The 15867-nt window shown below is 39.1% G+C and overlaps 3 protein-coding genes across 5 annotated transcripts in view; all 3 read right to left on the reverse strand.

Moving 5' to 3' along the window:
* Positions 1-1572: 1572 nt before the first annotated feature.
* On the reverse strand, positions 1573-6553 carry LOC126383143 (protein THEM6-like). 2 transcript variants are annotated; one of them, XM_050033586.1, is made up of 3 exons: positions 6438-6553; positions 4101-4605; positions 1573-2833 (listed from the first exon to the last, which is right to left on the reverse strand). In XM_050033586.1, exons 2-3 carry the CDS (start codon positions 4599-4601, stop codon positions 2726-2728), a joined length of 609 nt encoding a protein of 202 aa, XP_049889543.1. In that variant the 5' UTR covers positions 4602-4605; positions 6438-6553; the 3' UTR covers positions 1573-2725. The 2 variants fall into 2 exon arrangements, with proteins under 2 accessions (XP_049889543.1, XP_049889542.1); XM_050033585.1 differs by lacking the exon at positions 6438-6553 and having other exon boundaries at positions 4101-4616.
* A 322-nt stretch (positions 6554-6875) lies between these two features.
* Positions 6876-9717, reverse strand: LOC126383144 (protein THEM6-like). The gene is made up of 3 exons (XM_050033587.1): positions 9620-9717; positions 7537-8044; positions 6876-7451 (listed from the first exon to the last, which is right to left on the reverse strand). The coding sequence occupies exons 2-3, from the start codon at positions 8038-8040 to the stop codon at positions 7344-7346; spliced, it is 612 nt and encodes a 203-aa protein (XP_049889544.1). The 5' UTR covers positions 8041-8044; positions 9620-9717; the 3' UTR covers positions 6876-7343.
* Positions 9718-10837: 1120 nt separating this feature from the next.
* Positions 10838-15867, reverse strand: part of LOC126408879 (uncharacterized) — a 35019-nt gene continuing 29989 nt past the window's right edge. For both annotated transcript variants that reach the window (XM_050074638.1, XM_050074637.1), the window contains exons 18-25: positions 14629-14750; positions 14397-14494; positions 13823-13947; positions 12381-12505; positions 12093-12238; positions 11762-11864; positions 11508-11644; positions 10838-11366 (exon numbers count right to left, since the gene is read on the reverse strand). In XM_050074638.1, the coding sequence (XP_049930595.1) occupies positions 11234-11366; positions 11508-11644; positions 11762-11864; positions 12093-12238; positions 12381-12505; positions 13823-13947; positions 14397-14494; positions 14629-14750 (989 nt within the window). In that variant the 3' untranslated portion in view covers positions 10838-11233. The remainder of the gene's footprint in view (positions 11367-11507; positions 11645-11761; positions 11865-12092; positions 12239-12380; positions 12506-13822; positions 13948-14396; positions 14495-14628; positions 14751-15867) is intronic.

The following is a 15867-nucleotide window of genomic DNA, read 5'->3' on the forward strand; positions in this document are numbered from 1 at the left end:
ATAATGTAATTTTACTTGTATTAATCACTATACATAAATCGCAAAATGGGAACAGTTAGGGACTGTTCATTACTTATGATGGGGGAAGGAGTGCGGCAAAAATGGGAGGAATATCAGATAATTTTTTAAGCACTGGGGAGGGACTTATGTTTTTTATTTTGGCTTGCAGGAGGGGCATACAAATTCAAATGATTGTATTTTGCATTTATTTTACTGCCAATTTTTTAAGAAAATATATTTATTCATATTTTCCTTTTAAAATTGCCAAAATTACACCACTTATCATCACCAGAAACTGTAAAAACAGGAATTATCATTAGAAAAAAAAATCATGTATCATCATTATTTTCACATTTCCGATGGTCCTTAGAGGCGTCATGTGCGATGACCTCTTCCTTTAGAAAAAAACATAATTAAATTAAAATCGTTATATTGAATCAAAATCACTTTTTCTAGGTCTCATAAAATCTGGCTAAAATAATTATTATTATTATTACTATTGTTATTATTATTATTACTATTGTTACTTAATATTTGCAAGAGTAAAAACCAAGGCTTTTTTCAACTCTAGAATTTTGTCTTCAACGTTTAACTTTTGACTTTCAAACACCAACGGGTAAATTTAAAAAATCTAACTAATTTATGGCGGAGGGAGAGTCGTGCATTTTTCTCCAGTCACTCAGAGAGGCTCAAGGAAAAATATTTGTAGCTTTAGGGAGGGTCAAAATTAAAATATAATAAATAAAATAAATTAAAAATCAAAGTCACACCTCAGCCACCCCTGCCTATAAATAAAGAACAGTCCCCTCTGACAGTTTTATTTCATGTAAGCTTTTAATTTTTTTTCTATGTTGTGAATCCTTGTTTTTGTCATTAGTACATTTACTCAAGTACTGTACATTTTGAGGTACTTAACTTGAATATTTCTATTTACTGATATTTCATACATATAATCCGCCACAGTTCAGTGTACTTTAGGGCAGATATAATAACCACATTTTATAATGATGATTTTTAATGTTAAATATTAATTGGAAATGGTAAACACAGCTGTCAAATAAATATTGTGCAGTAAAACGTACATTATTTCCCTCTGTAAGGGAGTGAAGTTGACATACAATATAAATTAGCAGGAAATTGAAAATACCTCAAAATTGTACTTGAATACATATACACATTCCACCACTGCCAAAAGCCATGTAATATGCCCCGAAAGTTTTATTTTTATTTTGTTGACTTCATCTAAAAGGACGTCACAGGGCACTGAGATCCAGTTTCACCAACTCTGAACAACAAAGAAAACAAATTGTTGAACACACACTTCAGACTTACATAAAGAGTTTAACTGTTTGTAGAAAGTAAACATCAACTTCATTCTGCTGAGATCCTGGAACACATTACATACTGACTGGAATGGTCAAACACACATAACCAGTGGCATTACCGAGTTAAATACTTAGTCAGGTATAAATACTGGTCTTCAATATAGAACCACACCCGACAGTACCCTAGTAGCTCAGGTTATTGCTGAATAACAACCATTTTAAAGGCAAGCCCAGTGTGACCCAAACATAGTTTCCACTGCATTTTTTAATTTAAAATTCCTCTAAATAATTAACAAACACAATACATGGAGTTAAGTACATCAATCCATTTCAATGGATATTAAATAATACAAGTGGAAAAGAAAAGGACAGTGAATATCTTCAGACTTAAATAAATTAAACAGGATTTTCAGTGCATCAGCAACATAAATAACAGGTTAGACATACATCTTTAAAAATGATTTTGTCTCCTCTTCATACAGAACAATACAATACTTTGGTCACAAAATAAAGCTTTGATGCATTAAAGGGAAGCTTCAAGATTTAAAAGGCCAAGCATCGTCCTAACATTAACGTTTCTCTTGCATTGCAGGTTTGGAAAAGTTGCCAGCAACCTCATATCAGCATTTGCTTATTATGCCTATTAATTTGGATCCGAGCAGTTTCTCTCACAATGACATGCAACTCCAATCAAGAAGCCTGCCCTTTAAATGCATGAGTCATACAGTCTGTAAAAACAATACTGGACTGATTAAAAGGATCCTTCGAAATCAAATAGTCCCTTCCAGATTGTTAACAAGAATTAAGTTTGTCTACTCACTTGGGATACTTTGTGCAAAATGTTCATGACGTCCATTCAAGCATTTCATCACATCTACGCTTTTTTTTTTTCTTGTAAAAAGTTATAATGCTCTGAAACTACGGCTAATCAAGAGAAACAGGCACAAAAGAAATCTTCTGTGTGTTCTAAAACATGCATTGATGTCAGTGGAAGATTAACTTTTGCTCGACATGCTTATCTGACGTTAGAGGATTTCTGCTAAAAATGAGAATGAAGATGTCTAAAGCCGGTCTGTGCGCTACGAGGATAAAGCTACGTTCTTGTGTCACTATGTTCTCAAAGAACTTTCAATATGATCCCAATGCATACAGTGCATTTTAAAATATGGATTACCCTACAGTTCAAGTTTTCGTAAGTTCAGTATTTCTGTTCACATCATACAAAAATACACAGCAGGAGGGATCGACCCCGAAACAGAGACAAATGGAATCTTGTGAATCAACTGAAAACTCTACAATGTTTAACGGTCTGTGTGCTTGTATGTATACTGTATATGTGCGTGCAATGCAAATGATATGTGGGTGTACACTCATGATACATGGTGTCTCGGTGTGGGGCTTCACTTGTTCTTCCCTTCCAGGCCGCTCTCTGCTCTCAGAGCCTGGCTGCTGGCTGAGATGAAGCTGATCCAGTGTTTGAGGTCCTCGGGAAATTCGGGGCACTCGATCTGCACACAAATACAAAGTTAGCAGAACACCAAAGTAAAATAAAGCTAAAGTCTAGAGCTGAAACAATTAGTCGATTGACTGACATTAAGGCAAGAATCTTTATATTTTTAATTTTTTATGTTTTAGGAAAATTGCAATAATTCCCAGCTTCCCAAAATGTGAGGATCTGGTGCCGGTTGCACAAAGCACCTTAAGTTAAGATTTTCTGAGAATCTTAGAAGTCTGAGTTAAGATACTTGAAGAAGAAAAATCAGTTGCACGAAACATCCTCAAGTCTTCCCCTTAAGGTTTCCTAAAAATGTTTCCTTAAGGATTTCAGGCTTTCTCTTTATCTTGGTCTTCTACTTAAGGAAGTTATATACTTAAGTAAGTAATATTAAGTAAGGACAGAAACATAAAGTACCTCTAACTCCATCTTAACCACAACATGGCTTTTCCAGAGAAAAGTGTTTTTCGACCGAGAGAACCAAATGGACACACTTAATGATGAGCACCTGATTTTGCACGTGAAATTTTACCAGAAGTCGGGGCGTCGGTGGCTTAGTGGATAGAGCAGGCGCCCCATGTACAAGGCTGTTGCCGCAGCGGCCCGGGTTCAACTCCAGCCTGTGCCCCTTTGCTGCATGTCACTCCCTCCCCCTCTCACGCTCATCTGTCCTATCGATTAAAGGCTTAAAAATGCCTGAAAAAATATCTTATAATTTTTTATTTTTTAAACCAGAAGTCAAATTATGACTTGACGTTTGGGGTTGGATCATTCAGCTTTCCAAAGCTGAGTTCATCCAGCTCCTTCACAATTAATGATTGTGCCGCGGTTTTATGCAGCGGGAGCTTTCCAGTCAGTTATTAGCGAGGGATTTCATGTTTAAGGTGCTTTGTGCAGCTGATATTAGATATTATTAGCAGGAAACACAAAAATGGTTACAGATCGAACCTCCAACAAAGACTGACTGGACCGATATTGTAACGAGAATGACCTTTTTCACTAAATCTACGTGCTGATGAATTTTAGCAATACTGGGAAAAATGGATTGTGATTGTCTTGAGATGATTAATGATCCTTTACTGTATGAACTGGCATGTGTTTCCATCTGTGTAACTTTTATAGGAGTTCATAGATGACCAACTGTTTGTTCTGCTATGTTTTTGTTGTATTGCTATTCTTCCTTATAAAAAAAAGGTATATTCAAAATAAGATCATAATCGTCAGTTGCACCATAACCACAGTCATATTATTACTGTTTTCCATCACTTCCTATTCCTCACCTTCCTTTTGCAGACAAACTCGATAATGGTCTCCGGGCTGCAGCGCACCACATTCTGCCTGCAGAGCATGATCGCAGAGACAAAACCATCTCTCTTGGACACAAAGCGCTGCTCCAAATAAAACGCCTTCTCATCCCATCCCAATATTTTGGTCCGAATCTCAAAAGCCTCACGGAAGGCCAGCGAGCGCCGGTACCGGATGGTGGAGGCCCCTACCACCAATCTGGCCCCCAGTTTGCGCGAGGCCATGAAGAGCCCGTTTCGCATGTAATGGTGGAAGCGGGCAAAGTCACACTCTCTTAGATATCGAGAGTTGTTCATGTGGCCCATGTAGTCCAAATCATGGGGGAGGACCATGCCGTCAATGCTTTGCTCGGCCAACAAGTCCCATATTCTGGGTAGGAACCACGCCTCAAAGAACACCTGGGCCCCCCGCAGGAAGTACCATACATCCAGTGTGCAGAAGAGCAGGAGGAGGGCACCCAGCACCAGCAGCAACATCTCTCTGGAACACATAAGATAAAAACTAATTGATCCCCAGCAGAAAAAAAAATGTTGGACAGCAACTTGTGCAGATAAAAGATCAAGTTAAAGAAATACAAAATAAGAGGTACATACAGTTAAATAAGAATAGAATAAAAATATAAATCAATACTAAACAAAAATTTAAATGCAACAATTTTGTTTTTGTTTTCATATTTCACATGTTTAAATGAAAAATCTTCATTTTTTTATTCACTCAACCATCCATGTTAGTGTGCACTTCTCCATTTCCAGGATAATCCATCCACCTGACAGGTGTGGCATATCGAAATGCTGATTAAATAGCAGCATTACTACACAGGTATGCCCTGGGATGGTCACAGTAAACTGAATGTTAATTTCACTACCATAACATGTCTCCAATGTCGTTTCCATTAATTTGGCAGTAAATCCAACCAGTCTCACAACTGCTGACCACTTGTACCCACACCAGCTCAGGACCTCCACATGCAGCATCTTCACCTGCAAGATCATCTAAGACCAGCCACCCAGACAGCTGATTGTGCAAACAATTGATTTGTGCAAACTGTCAGAAGCCATCTCAGGGAAGCTCATCTGCGTGCTCGTTGTCCTCACTGGGGTCTGGACCTAACAGCAGTTCATCATTGTAACTGACTTGTGCAGTTGTGGGGCTGGTTGGATGTACTGCCAAATTCACAGAATTTACATAGGAGACAGCTTTTGGCAGTAAAATGATTCACAGGTTCACAGGCAACAGCTCTGGTGGACACTCTGCAGTCAGCATACGAACTGCACGCTCTCTCAAAACTTGTGACATCCGCGGCATTGTGCTGTATGATCAAACTACTGTCCTTTAATTGTGACCATCCGAAGGCACATCTGCGTAGTAATGATGCTGTTTAATCAGCATCTTGGTGTGCCACACCTGTCAGGTGGATGGATTATCTTGAAAAATTAGTGCTCGCTAACACAGATTTTAACAAATTTGTGACCAAAATTTGAGAGAAATACATCTACTGAGTGCATAAAAACACTATTAACTTTAACTAAAACCTGTTAAAAATGGGAACAAAAACAAAAGTGCTGTGTTTAAATTTGGTTTGGTTTATATACGGACATTTGGGGAGAAAACTGCAAGGTAAAGTGACATGGTGTGGTCAAACAGTGGTGTGATAAACAGCAGCAGAGTCAGCAGACAGACGATATGATAAAGTAGTGATACTTGGAGATTTGATGCACATATAATATAAAAAATGTTATAATATGGTGAATCATGACTTAAAATGCGATATGAGATACAGATAAGGTTATAGTATGGTGTAATGTAATAAATATTAGTGACAAGCATTAAAAACTCATTTTAAGGTAAATGATATGCCACATATTTACAATTCCAAAGCCAATGACATTAATTTCCTTTAAAAAATGCTTACATAAAGGAGTTAGTGTTTTCTAAATTCATGACCACACTGTATTTAATCATATGTACCTTTGACCTCATCAATGTCAGTGCAGATGTGTAGAAAAGCAATAGGTTAATGTTTTTTTCTCCACTCGTTAGCTTAATATTCATGCTGAAATATTGAAGCATCACATCCCCGTCATTTCCCACTTCAACCTTGAGGGCTTCACTCAGATGAACGGAGCGCAACCTGCTGTGACAGCCAAATCTGTTAGCTTAGCTGCTAGCTACCGGCACTTGGTGGCCTTGCAGAGTACAGACTCTGGCTGCACTACGCTGCTTCTCTTCTTCTTTGTTTTTAGTTTCCACCATGTCAAAACTTAAATAGTTAAAAATACGGTAGAATTGTTTTTTATGGGTGTAAAACTTACCGTGCGTCCAGTAACGAGCCCTAACATGGGATGCGGTGCAACTTGAACAGAAACCACAGATAGAAACCGGTAGAATGAATGAACATGACTTCCGGGTGCGTGACGTCGCGCAATCTTCTTCTATGAACTTCAATGGCAGGCGGCGTCCTCAGTGCTTTACCGCCATCTTCTGGAGGTAGTTAATTCCTACAGTGTACAGCCTCCAGCTTGAATGGTCTAGAGCAGAGGCGTCAAACTCATTTTTAGTTCATCAGGGGCCACATACAGTCTGATTTGATCAGAGGTGGGCTGGACCTATGAAACTATTCAAATTCAAAATCAAAGTGTATTTGTGGGAGGAATGGAAAGTATTCTCCCATCAAACAACATTGTGGAGACATCGACTAAATTAAAGTTTTAATCATTTAATAATTCTTCTTTTTGGGGTCAAAACTATTTCAAATGTAAATAATACATCTGGTTTCTAATTAATACAATTTTTATTTCTGTTAAAGTAGCCATTACTTAGGGAAAGAAGAAACACATTAATATAACAGGTTATAAGCAGGTTTCTGGTACCTTACAATGTTCACTGAGACCTGTTGGATTCTTCCCTGCGAGTGCATCAATATGATTTTAAATTCGTTTTTATTTATTGCTGCCATAATACACAAAGATACACTTTATACAATCATATTACTTTATTATTACTGAGTTAGTAATCACATGTTAGCCTCTCCAAACAATCTGGTGTGCTTATTCTTCCAGTGTTGACATAAGTCTAAGGAAAGCTTGTTTTCACATCTGTAGGCACAAGTGTGTTTGAATCCATGTAATTGTAAACAAAAGAAAAATGTCTTTTTAATCCTGAGATGGTAAATTAGCTTTCTTGCAAAGAGCCAACCGTAAAGCTGCCCATGCAATGTCTCATTTGTTCTTCTCATCTAGTCCGCTCTCGGCTCTGAGGGCCTGGCTGCTGGCAGAGATGAAGTTGACCCAGTGCTGAAGGTCCTCTGGAAACTCAGGGCACTCCACCTGCAGGGAGCACACCATACACTCAGTGCTCTTCAGTTATTAAAGGTGACATATTTGCATGTGTGTTTATTTATTTGTTCCTTACCTTTCGCTTACACAGGTGCTGCATGATCTTGTCCGGGCTGCTGCGTGTGACGCTCTGCTTGCAGTACATGACGGCACACACCAGCCCATCTTTTGTTGACACAAATCTCTGCTCCAGGAAAAAGGCTTTGTCGTCCCAAGTGACGATGCGACTCCGCAGCTCGTACCCCTCACCTATACACAGGGCCCTGCGGTAACGGATGGTGGTGGCCCCCACTACCATCGAAGCTTTGAGTGCTCGCAGCGCCTTGAACACGCCGTTACGCATGTACAGAGAGAAGCGGGCAAAGTCACACTCTCGGAGGTAACGAGCATTGTTCATGTGGCACATGTCGATGTCGTTGGTAGTGACCCGGCCGGTACGAGTCTGCTCTGCGGTGACATCCCAGATTGGGGGCTGGAACCAGGCCCGGATGATCACAGCAGCTGCCCTGAGGAAGTACCACACATCGAAAGTGCAGAAGATAGCCAGCAAGATGGCGAGCACCCACAGCACCCACCACATCTCCCTGGAGAAAGGAACACAAGCAGAGAAAGTTAGGGGGTCACTGTGATGTGAAGGTGGGATGTAACTGAAGAAGCTGAGCTGAGGTAGCTATATGATGGTTATGGTGTTTGATTCAAGTTATCTGACAATCAAAAAATCCATTTTTATAAGAGGCAGAAGTAAAAGTGAATGTTAATGATTTATGTAACAGCTTTCACTCATCATAATCCCACCTTCCATAAAAGAAAATGACAAAGTAAGAATTTACTTCTTCCCTCCCACGCTGAGCTACACGTTTTGTTACTTGCTCACATTGCCCCGAAAAAGGCGCACTCTGTATGAACAAAAGTTTTTATACTGCCAATGCTGAAAAAAGACTGATTGGGCTTTCCTGCAAATTTGCACAATTCCTGTTTAAAAAGGGCTTGTGGGAGACGAAAGACGAAATAAATCATTACAAAGGGTTACCTTAAACTTTTGAACAGCAATATATTTCCCGCAACCAATAAGCATGTTCCTGATACCTTACACTTGCAAGGGACTGGTCCCTGCTCTAGAGAGAACGGGGCCTCAAACCACTCTCTCTACGGGCCCCCCCACCCCGTGGACCTCAGTGCAACTGCACTGCCTATATTTACGCCCCTGGCTGCATGTTGTGGCTTTTATTAGTTCCCGATGTATTGCAGGTCTAAGTGAAGATTCTCCAGGAAACTGACATGTCTGCACCTCTCAGTCTTATGAGAAGGATTCATTTGTCCAAATTTGTCTCAGCACTTCTGTCTTTTATTAACAGTGTTAAACATATTATTAATATTCTGAATGGTTCAAAAGCAGGAATAGCAAACAGATCATAGTGATTAATGTTTATAATGGCCAATTATTATAAGAGGAATAATTCTCACCCTTTTTTATGCAGGCATTTAATGTTTCTGACATAAGTGGCATAGCAGGAAAGTATAGTGTTTCACCACTTAAACATGTAGTGTGTTGGTGCATTACACTACAGATAGCAGATCCACTGAGATTCAATGTGACCGTTTCAGAACCAGTTTCAGTGTTAACATTTCTGCGAGCAGCTTTGACTTAAACTTCAGTGTGAACAGGTTCTGCAGGAAAGACAGGTGCTGGCTCAACTTGTCAAAGCATGATCAGTTAGGAGTCAATGAAAAGATTACCACATTTAACAATAGTGTAGACACTAACTTCATCCAGTAAAGTTGGTGTTACAAATGCTATGCTACTTCTGAGATAAATACTAGCTACATAAATCGTAATTAATTAATGAACTAAATAAATCAGTGCAGTGACCGCAGAGCGAGTGAACACGAAGTTACTTTAGTTTAGTGTAAACGGCGCTACAGTTTAAGAGTAATTCTTTGTCAGAAAAATCATTCACAAGAGTTTAAATCAATGCTGTAACATTTTATGATTTTATATTTAAGCTAACGTTGGTATAAACGCTGACAGCTCTGGAGTAAAACTACCTACTGACGTAGTAAGGATAGTTTCAGTCTAACTTTACGGTGAACGTAAACAAATTGACAAAGTAAACATACTAACAGTTTAAACTTTTAGTAGTAAACTAATAAAAACTCACCTGCAGTCTGGTTGCTCCTGTTTCCACTCAAACAGCCGAGTCCACAGCTTTCAGTGCTGCACACAGTCCAACAGCATGGAGTCAAACCGGAAAGTTTAGGCACGCATTTAAAAGCACTTCCGACTTGACCCTTCAAAATAAAAGCATAACTGACGGCGGCGTTTCGACGTTAAATCATTAACAAAGCGGAGGAACACGTGCAATGGGGTTTATCTGTTAATATATCAGTTTGTAATGTTGTAAAATTGCCCCTTTATATCATGCATAGTTCTGAAATGCAATTCATACATTTTTGTTAATGCACGGAAATTTAATTTGAAAACAAGAGTGACCCATTTCCTCACTTGTTTGGTGCCCGGGCGTGACGTAGAACCAGACTGTATAAATTAGGAGAATAAGAGTAGACGTGGGTACTGCTATTATTATTATTATTATTATTATTATCATTATTATTATCATTATCATCATCATCATTAAAACCAATAATATTACTACTACTAATAATACTAAATAATATTAAAACAAAAAAATCACCCAAGCCACTTACTGTACACAAATGTAGGTGACAGCTGTAGCCTTATATCTGAGTAATGACTGACTACTTGAGTCTTGGTGAGTCCCTATTTTGTCATTTTTGGAAAAGAATAATCAAATTTATGTCAACCTTAAAGCTTTTACCCATATTTTTGTCCTCAGCAGTGTTATCAGTAAGAAGTTGGTGTTTTTCAGTTACATAATGACCTTTTTGATGATCACATCATTCCATCTATCCCCCAAAACAGTTTTAATGGTTATAATTTTGTAAACTTTACAAACTGTCATAATGCAAATTACAACTGTATGCAAATTGTGTACCGTATATGAAATGTTGAAACACTTAATATAAAGAGATATACAATTATTTAAAATGTGCTCAGTCAGGGACTGCAGATGGAAATTAGCCTGTATGACTAAATCAGGCACATTTACATAACAGATCCAAGTGTGCATTTTAATTAATGTGCATTGTCCCTTACTCCTTTCTTAAATAAATAAAAACAGGTGAAAAATATTAGTTTCTCCATTCACTCACACAGACTCGGCTATAGCATGGTGACATAAAAATCCCATGTGTGACTTAATAGCACATCAACATAGATCAGCTTTTACAGGGATTACTTGGGGGGGAAAACCCCAAAAACAAATGTTTCTGCAAATTTGAAAATGATGAAAAAAATGTCTCAATCACTCTCATGCTTTATTCTCTTGCGATCACTATTATAACAAATACAATGAACTTACACTTTGATTTACCAAACTTCAAAAAAGTTATTTCAAATTTTCCATGCAATATATTTAACTGTTAAAACAGTGACTAAGAAAACAGGACAAAATGGAAAAAGCATCCTGAACAATCTAAAGTTAAGAGCAAGAATGAACTCCAAACACAAGTCTCAACAGAGGAAACAAATAACTGCTCATGTAAAGAAGTGACGTTGAGGCAGGAGTGAAATAATTAGAACAACACACACGAATTGCCCCTAACTAACAGGATAATGTGTTAATATGAATTAGCTTGTACAGAATAATATAAAAAGCAGCTGGTTATTTTTGTCATGTGAACCTGATGTCCAACTACTCAGTTGTAGTTTCGATCTGGATTTGCCGAGAACGATGATCCATCACCATTTTCTTCATGGCCTGGTCCGCCGTGATGTCACTCATTTCAAGCTCATGTCCCGGGCCGGCCGTTGGGTCGTACTGGTGTCTGCAAGTACAGTCAGCTCATTATGCTAACTTTACATTAAAAGACGAGTTCATGTGCAACCGTGTAGTTTCTTAACAACTGTCAGTCACTAAGGTAATCACACCTCACTTAATTAGTGTCAGCAGTAGTAAATAAACTCACTGCTTCAGGTGCTCCTCAATGGCCTTGCGTTCATACACAGTGCCATACACTGTTTTCACAGGATCGACAAACATCTTCCTGGTGAGCGGACAGATCAGATGTTGGGGTATAAACTGAGGCACAGTCTCCACCAGTTTCTTTAAATAAAAACAAAAACAGTACAAAACAATATGGTGAGTAAAACCTGTACGGCACTAAACTGTAAGAATAAAAGTGATGACCAGCACACATTTAATATAAAGGAACCCATTTACTTTCTCCATGTCATCCATTGAGATTCCTGCGTTTTTCTCTGTATGTTTCTCAGCTTCTCGTTCATACGTCTTGCGGCTTGTCAGGAATTCTTCTGCCAAAATGCTTTGAAAGAAAAAAAGGGAGTCAAATGGGATTCAAGTGTTTGCTCTACAATGCTGAATCAACACCTCTGTGACGGATTTTTACTGTGCGTAACATTTTGAATAAACAGAACAGAGTGAAAATGGGTTAAAAACATCCTCAACGTAAGAAATATCTCTTGGCGAAAATGCCCTTTAGTGCCCATAACAGTGACATACTTATGACTGAGTGTATATATATATATGTCACCTGTCCAGTGGATCATCAGGCTCAGGGATGATGAGCAGTCCATACACAGCTTCCAGGATCTCCCTCATGGTGATGTGAGCGTTGTAGTTGCGGTCGAATATGTTGTGGCAGATGCGGCCAACGCTGTTGACATTGCAGTGGTACACCTGTCATTGTGTTAAGTAAACACACACACACACATTCTGGGCAGACAACATTACTTTATCAGTGATGAACAACCACAGTGTGTGTCTACATATTACAACAGAAACACAAAGACTTGTCATTCATTTGTATTTGGCAGGATACAGGTGTGACAAAACGCACGACTGGAGGCTTCGCTGGGTAGTCTGGACCAAACTGGCAGTACAGCTCAAACACTCCTTTCTTATATGGCGTGTCGGGAGGGCCTTGCATGAGGATCCTCCAGAACCCTGAAACGATAAGAAACTAGAATTACCTCCGTGTGTATATATGCCTCAGCCAACCTGTCAAGTTGCAGTTTATATCCTTCTCGGTCCTGACTAATATGCTGTGAAGACTTTGAAGAATTAAATGAAATGTATTATGTGTATTTCTTGTGAATGGTGAACGCTTCACACACATCTTCATAGGGCTGCCCCTGAAAGTCGGAGAAGTCTAGCAGTTTTTTTGCTAGTCAGTGTGCTGTGCAGTGAACTTCTAAGGATGTTTTGGTCCCCAGATTTTGCTGCAGAGTGAGCACTCTTGACTTTCATGCTACTCTCTGGTACAGGGAACTGCTGACAAGCCTGCAGCAGCACAGAGGTAGAGAGCTCACCTGCTCATTGTTTTCACCTGTTGGACAGAGTGTATCATGGGGCTCTGAGATTCATTACGAACTGTGCTTCTCTCACTCATCACTGTGTTCTCTCAGGAAAGTAAACTTATCTGCTCGTCGCCTCAGTCACTGGTATATCTTCATTTACAAAGCAATTTTGGGCAGACATCCTTCTTATTTAAGTTCACTATTAACCTGGAAACAAGGAAGTCACAATCTCCGCTACATGGACATTTTGAAACTGGTTGTTTCCAAAGATAAGGATTGAATTAGGAAAGAAATCTTTTAGGTTTTCAGCTCCTGATGTTTGGAACAAGCTTCAGTCTGAACTACACTTAGATACACTGATTCCTTTGACTGATTTTAAAGAGAGAGTGAAATTCTTGGAGTCTAGGCTTTCGGTCTGTAAATGTTCTATCTGATTGTATGAGGGTTTGTTCTGTGTTTGTAAATGTTTTTCTAATTACTGTCAACTGCAACTATGTGACTGTATCGCTGCTGTCTTGGCCAGGTCTCCCTTGAAAAAGAGATCCCCCATCTCAATGGGACTAACCTGGTTAAATAAAGGTTAAACAAAAAAAATCTAACCAGTTCATCCTTTAGTGCAAGAGGATGTTTTTCGACAAATTTAAAGAAATTCCTCAAGAGATTCCTGAGACATCGTGTTCATGAGAATGGGATGGATACAACCTGAAAATATAATATGTGTTGCTATTTAAAGCTACATATTTACATGGATAAAAAAAAACTGTACCTGAAAACAAGAAATGCTGCTTATTGTGAATCCCAGTTTACATTGTGTACATTCTGCACATAAAATATACAATGTTACATAGCTAAAACTAAACTTTGTGCCATTTGTGGGCCCCAGAAAAAATGCAAACACACAGACAAACAAAATCCCCCCCCAAAAAAAATACATTACACTGAAATGAGAGGACATGCCACTTACTGAAGTCTGACTCTGATGGAAAGACCCTGAAGAAGGGATGTGGGTTACAGTGAAGGCTCCTCATCTCCTCCAGGACACGTTTGTCATTATACCAATTCCCACCCTTTATCTTCTTTTTCAGAGCACTATTCAGAAAGATTATTAGTGCTTTAAAGTTATTACAAACACTCTAAAATTTATTAAAAGTAAGTAAATATTATAGCAAAGTATATACAGTAAAAAATATATTATTATAATCATCATGGTTTTGAATTTATAGATTGAATTTATATTTTTAATTCTCATTAAAAACATTTACAAGAAGCCGCCTCCAGCTGCTAAAATGCTTTGTGTGATGGGGGCCTTAGTCTGGTTTTGTTTACATTGATCATCAGCATTATTTTTTGCAAACATTGTCAGTGTAATCAGTTATTTAAACAAAGATGCCTCTCACTTTGTCAGCCCATTCTCTGCACTCTAAATCAAAAGGTATGACAGCAGGTGAAAAGTGGTCACCAGTTGGATACGGTTATAGTAACTTTACCTGACCAGGTTTATTATCAGCCTCTATGGGACTGTTGCTTCCATCACTCACCACTCTGTCACTGTCACTTTGCTGTTTATCTGGCTTGGCAAGGACGTCTCTGGACAGTCGTCATACCCTTGAGTAGTAAAGATGCTTGCCAAACGATGCTATAAAATGACAGCAACAAATTAATTAGCATATCTCACAATGTGCAAAGGTTATACCTGGCTTTAACAGTAATGCAATTCATTTTCATATCACATCTAACATAATGGTGGACAAATAATCTATAGTAACTAACCCGACTGATGGAAGATGAATCAAGTGTGTCCTTGAGTTTCCTCTGCTCCAAAGACAGAACTGTCTCAATCTCAAAGAGCTTCAGACCCTCTTTGGTTGTCTGTGGTTTGAAGCAGCAGCCACCTGGAAGCAACGTGGATGTGCAGTGGAGAAAATATTAAGTGTCTGAGTAGAGATCTGTTAGAGTACACATCCATGTCCATCAAAACAAACATGTTTTTGAGTTACAATACCGTTTCCTACCTTACAAGATGCGGACTATAACACAAGAGCTAAAAAAACACAGATGCACACACCTAAACTAAGCACAAAAAGTATGGAAATTTGTGTTTGGTAGATTATTTCTTTGTTGTAACAATGCTTCTTGGCAATAAATCTTATATCATTGGAAAGCCTGTTTATTTCCCTTTTAAATGGTGCCACATTTGTAAGGAACATTTATTTGTGGGATGAGCAGCAGAGCTGAGTATGTGGGTTGCACCCATGAAAAATTTGCCAAATTTTCTCTGCCAATGCCAAACAGCTTTTTTTTGCTGTTGACTCTTGTTTGGTGTTGTTTGGTGGATTGGATGATTGAAGTCTGAAGAAATGAGACCTATTGGCAATTTAACAATTTATTCATTTAACAAACAGGAGCCTCAGTAGCATGTGGAAGAACCATACACGGCCACAACAGCCTGGCACCTCCTCCTCATGCTGGTCACCAGCCTGGTCACACACTGCTGTGGGATGGCATCCCATTCTTCAACCAGCTTTTGTCACAAGTCAGCCAACGTGGTTGTGTTGCTCACTCTGGCACGAACAGCACGCCTAAGCTGATCCCACAGGTGTTCAATGGGGTTGAGGTCAGGACTGCTGGCAGGCCATCCCACTCCCAAATTGTGGAGGTAGTCTCTGATAAACCCCGCTCTGTGGGGGCAAGCGTTGTCATCTTGGAGAATAGAATTCTTGACTGTGGAGATCTGGGATTGCCACTGGTTACAGAATTTCATCTCGATATCTCTCTGCATTGAGATCGGCTCCAATGATGACAAGCCTCGTTTTTCCAGTGAGGGAGATGCCGCCCCACACCATCCCATTGCCTCCACCAAATGATGTTACCATGACAGGATGTCAGCACCTGGGGGTACCAGAAGCTCAAAACCAGAGTCAATAGCAATAGCAAAAAAAAACTGTTTGGCATTGGCAGAGAAGATTTGGAAAATTTTTCCCACATACTCAGCTCTGCTGCTCATCCCAC

Source organism: Epinephelus moara, chromosome 21 (assembly GCF_006386435.1).
Source record: "Epinephelus moara isolate mb chromosome 21, YSFRI_EMoa_1.0, whole genome shotgun sequence".
Classification (NCBI taxonomy): Eukaryota; Metazoa; Chordata; class Actinopteri; order Perciformes; family Serranidae; genus Epinephelus; species Epinephelus moara.

Excerpts from the sequence above, each read along its gene's own strand:
- LOC126383143 (XM_050033585.1), bottom strand. The coding sequence starts at position 4,616 with ATGTGTTCCAGAGAGATGTTGCTGCTGGTGCTGGGTGCCCTCCTCCTG. Across the intron at positions 2,834-4,100 it reads AGTTTGTCTGCAAAAGGAAG|ATCGAGTGCCCCGAATTTCC; the intron begins GTGAGGAATAGG and ends ATTTGTGTGCAG.
- LOC126383144 (XM_050033587.1), bottom strand. The coding sequence starts at position 8,040 with ATGTGGTGGGTGCTGTGGGTGCTCGCCATCTTGCTGGCTATCTTCTGC. Across the intron at positions 7,452-7,536 it reads AGCACCTGTGTAAGCGAAAG|GTGGAGTGCCCTGAGTTTCC; the intron begins GTAAGGAACAAA and ends TGCTCCCTGCAG.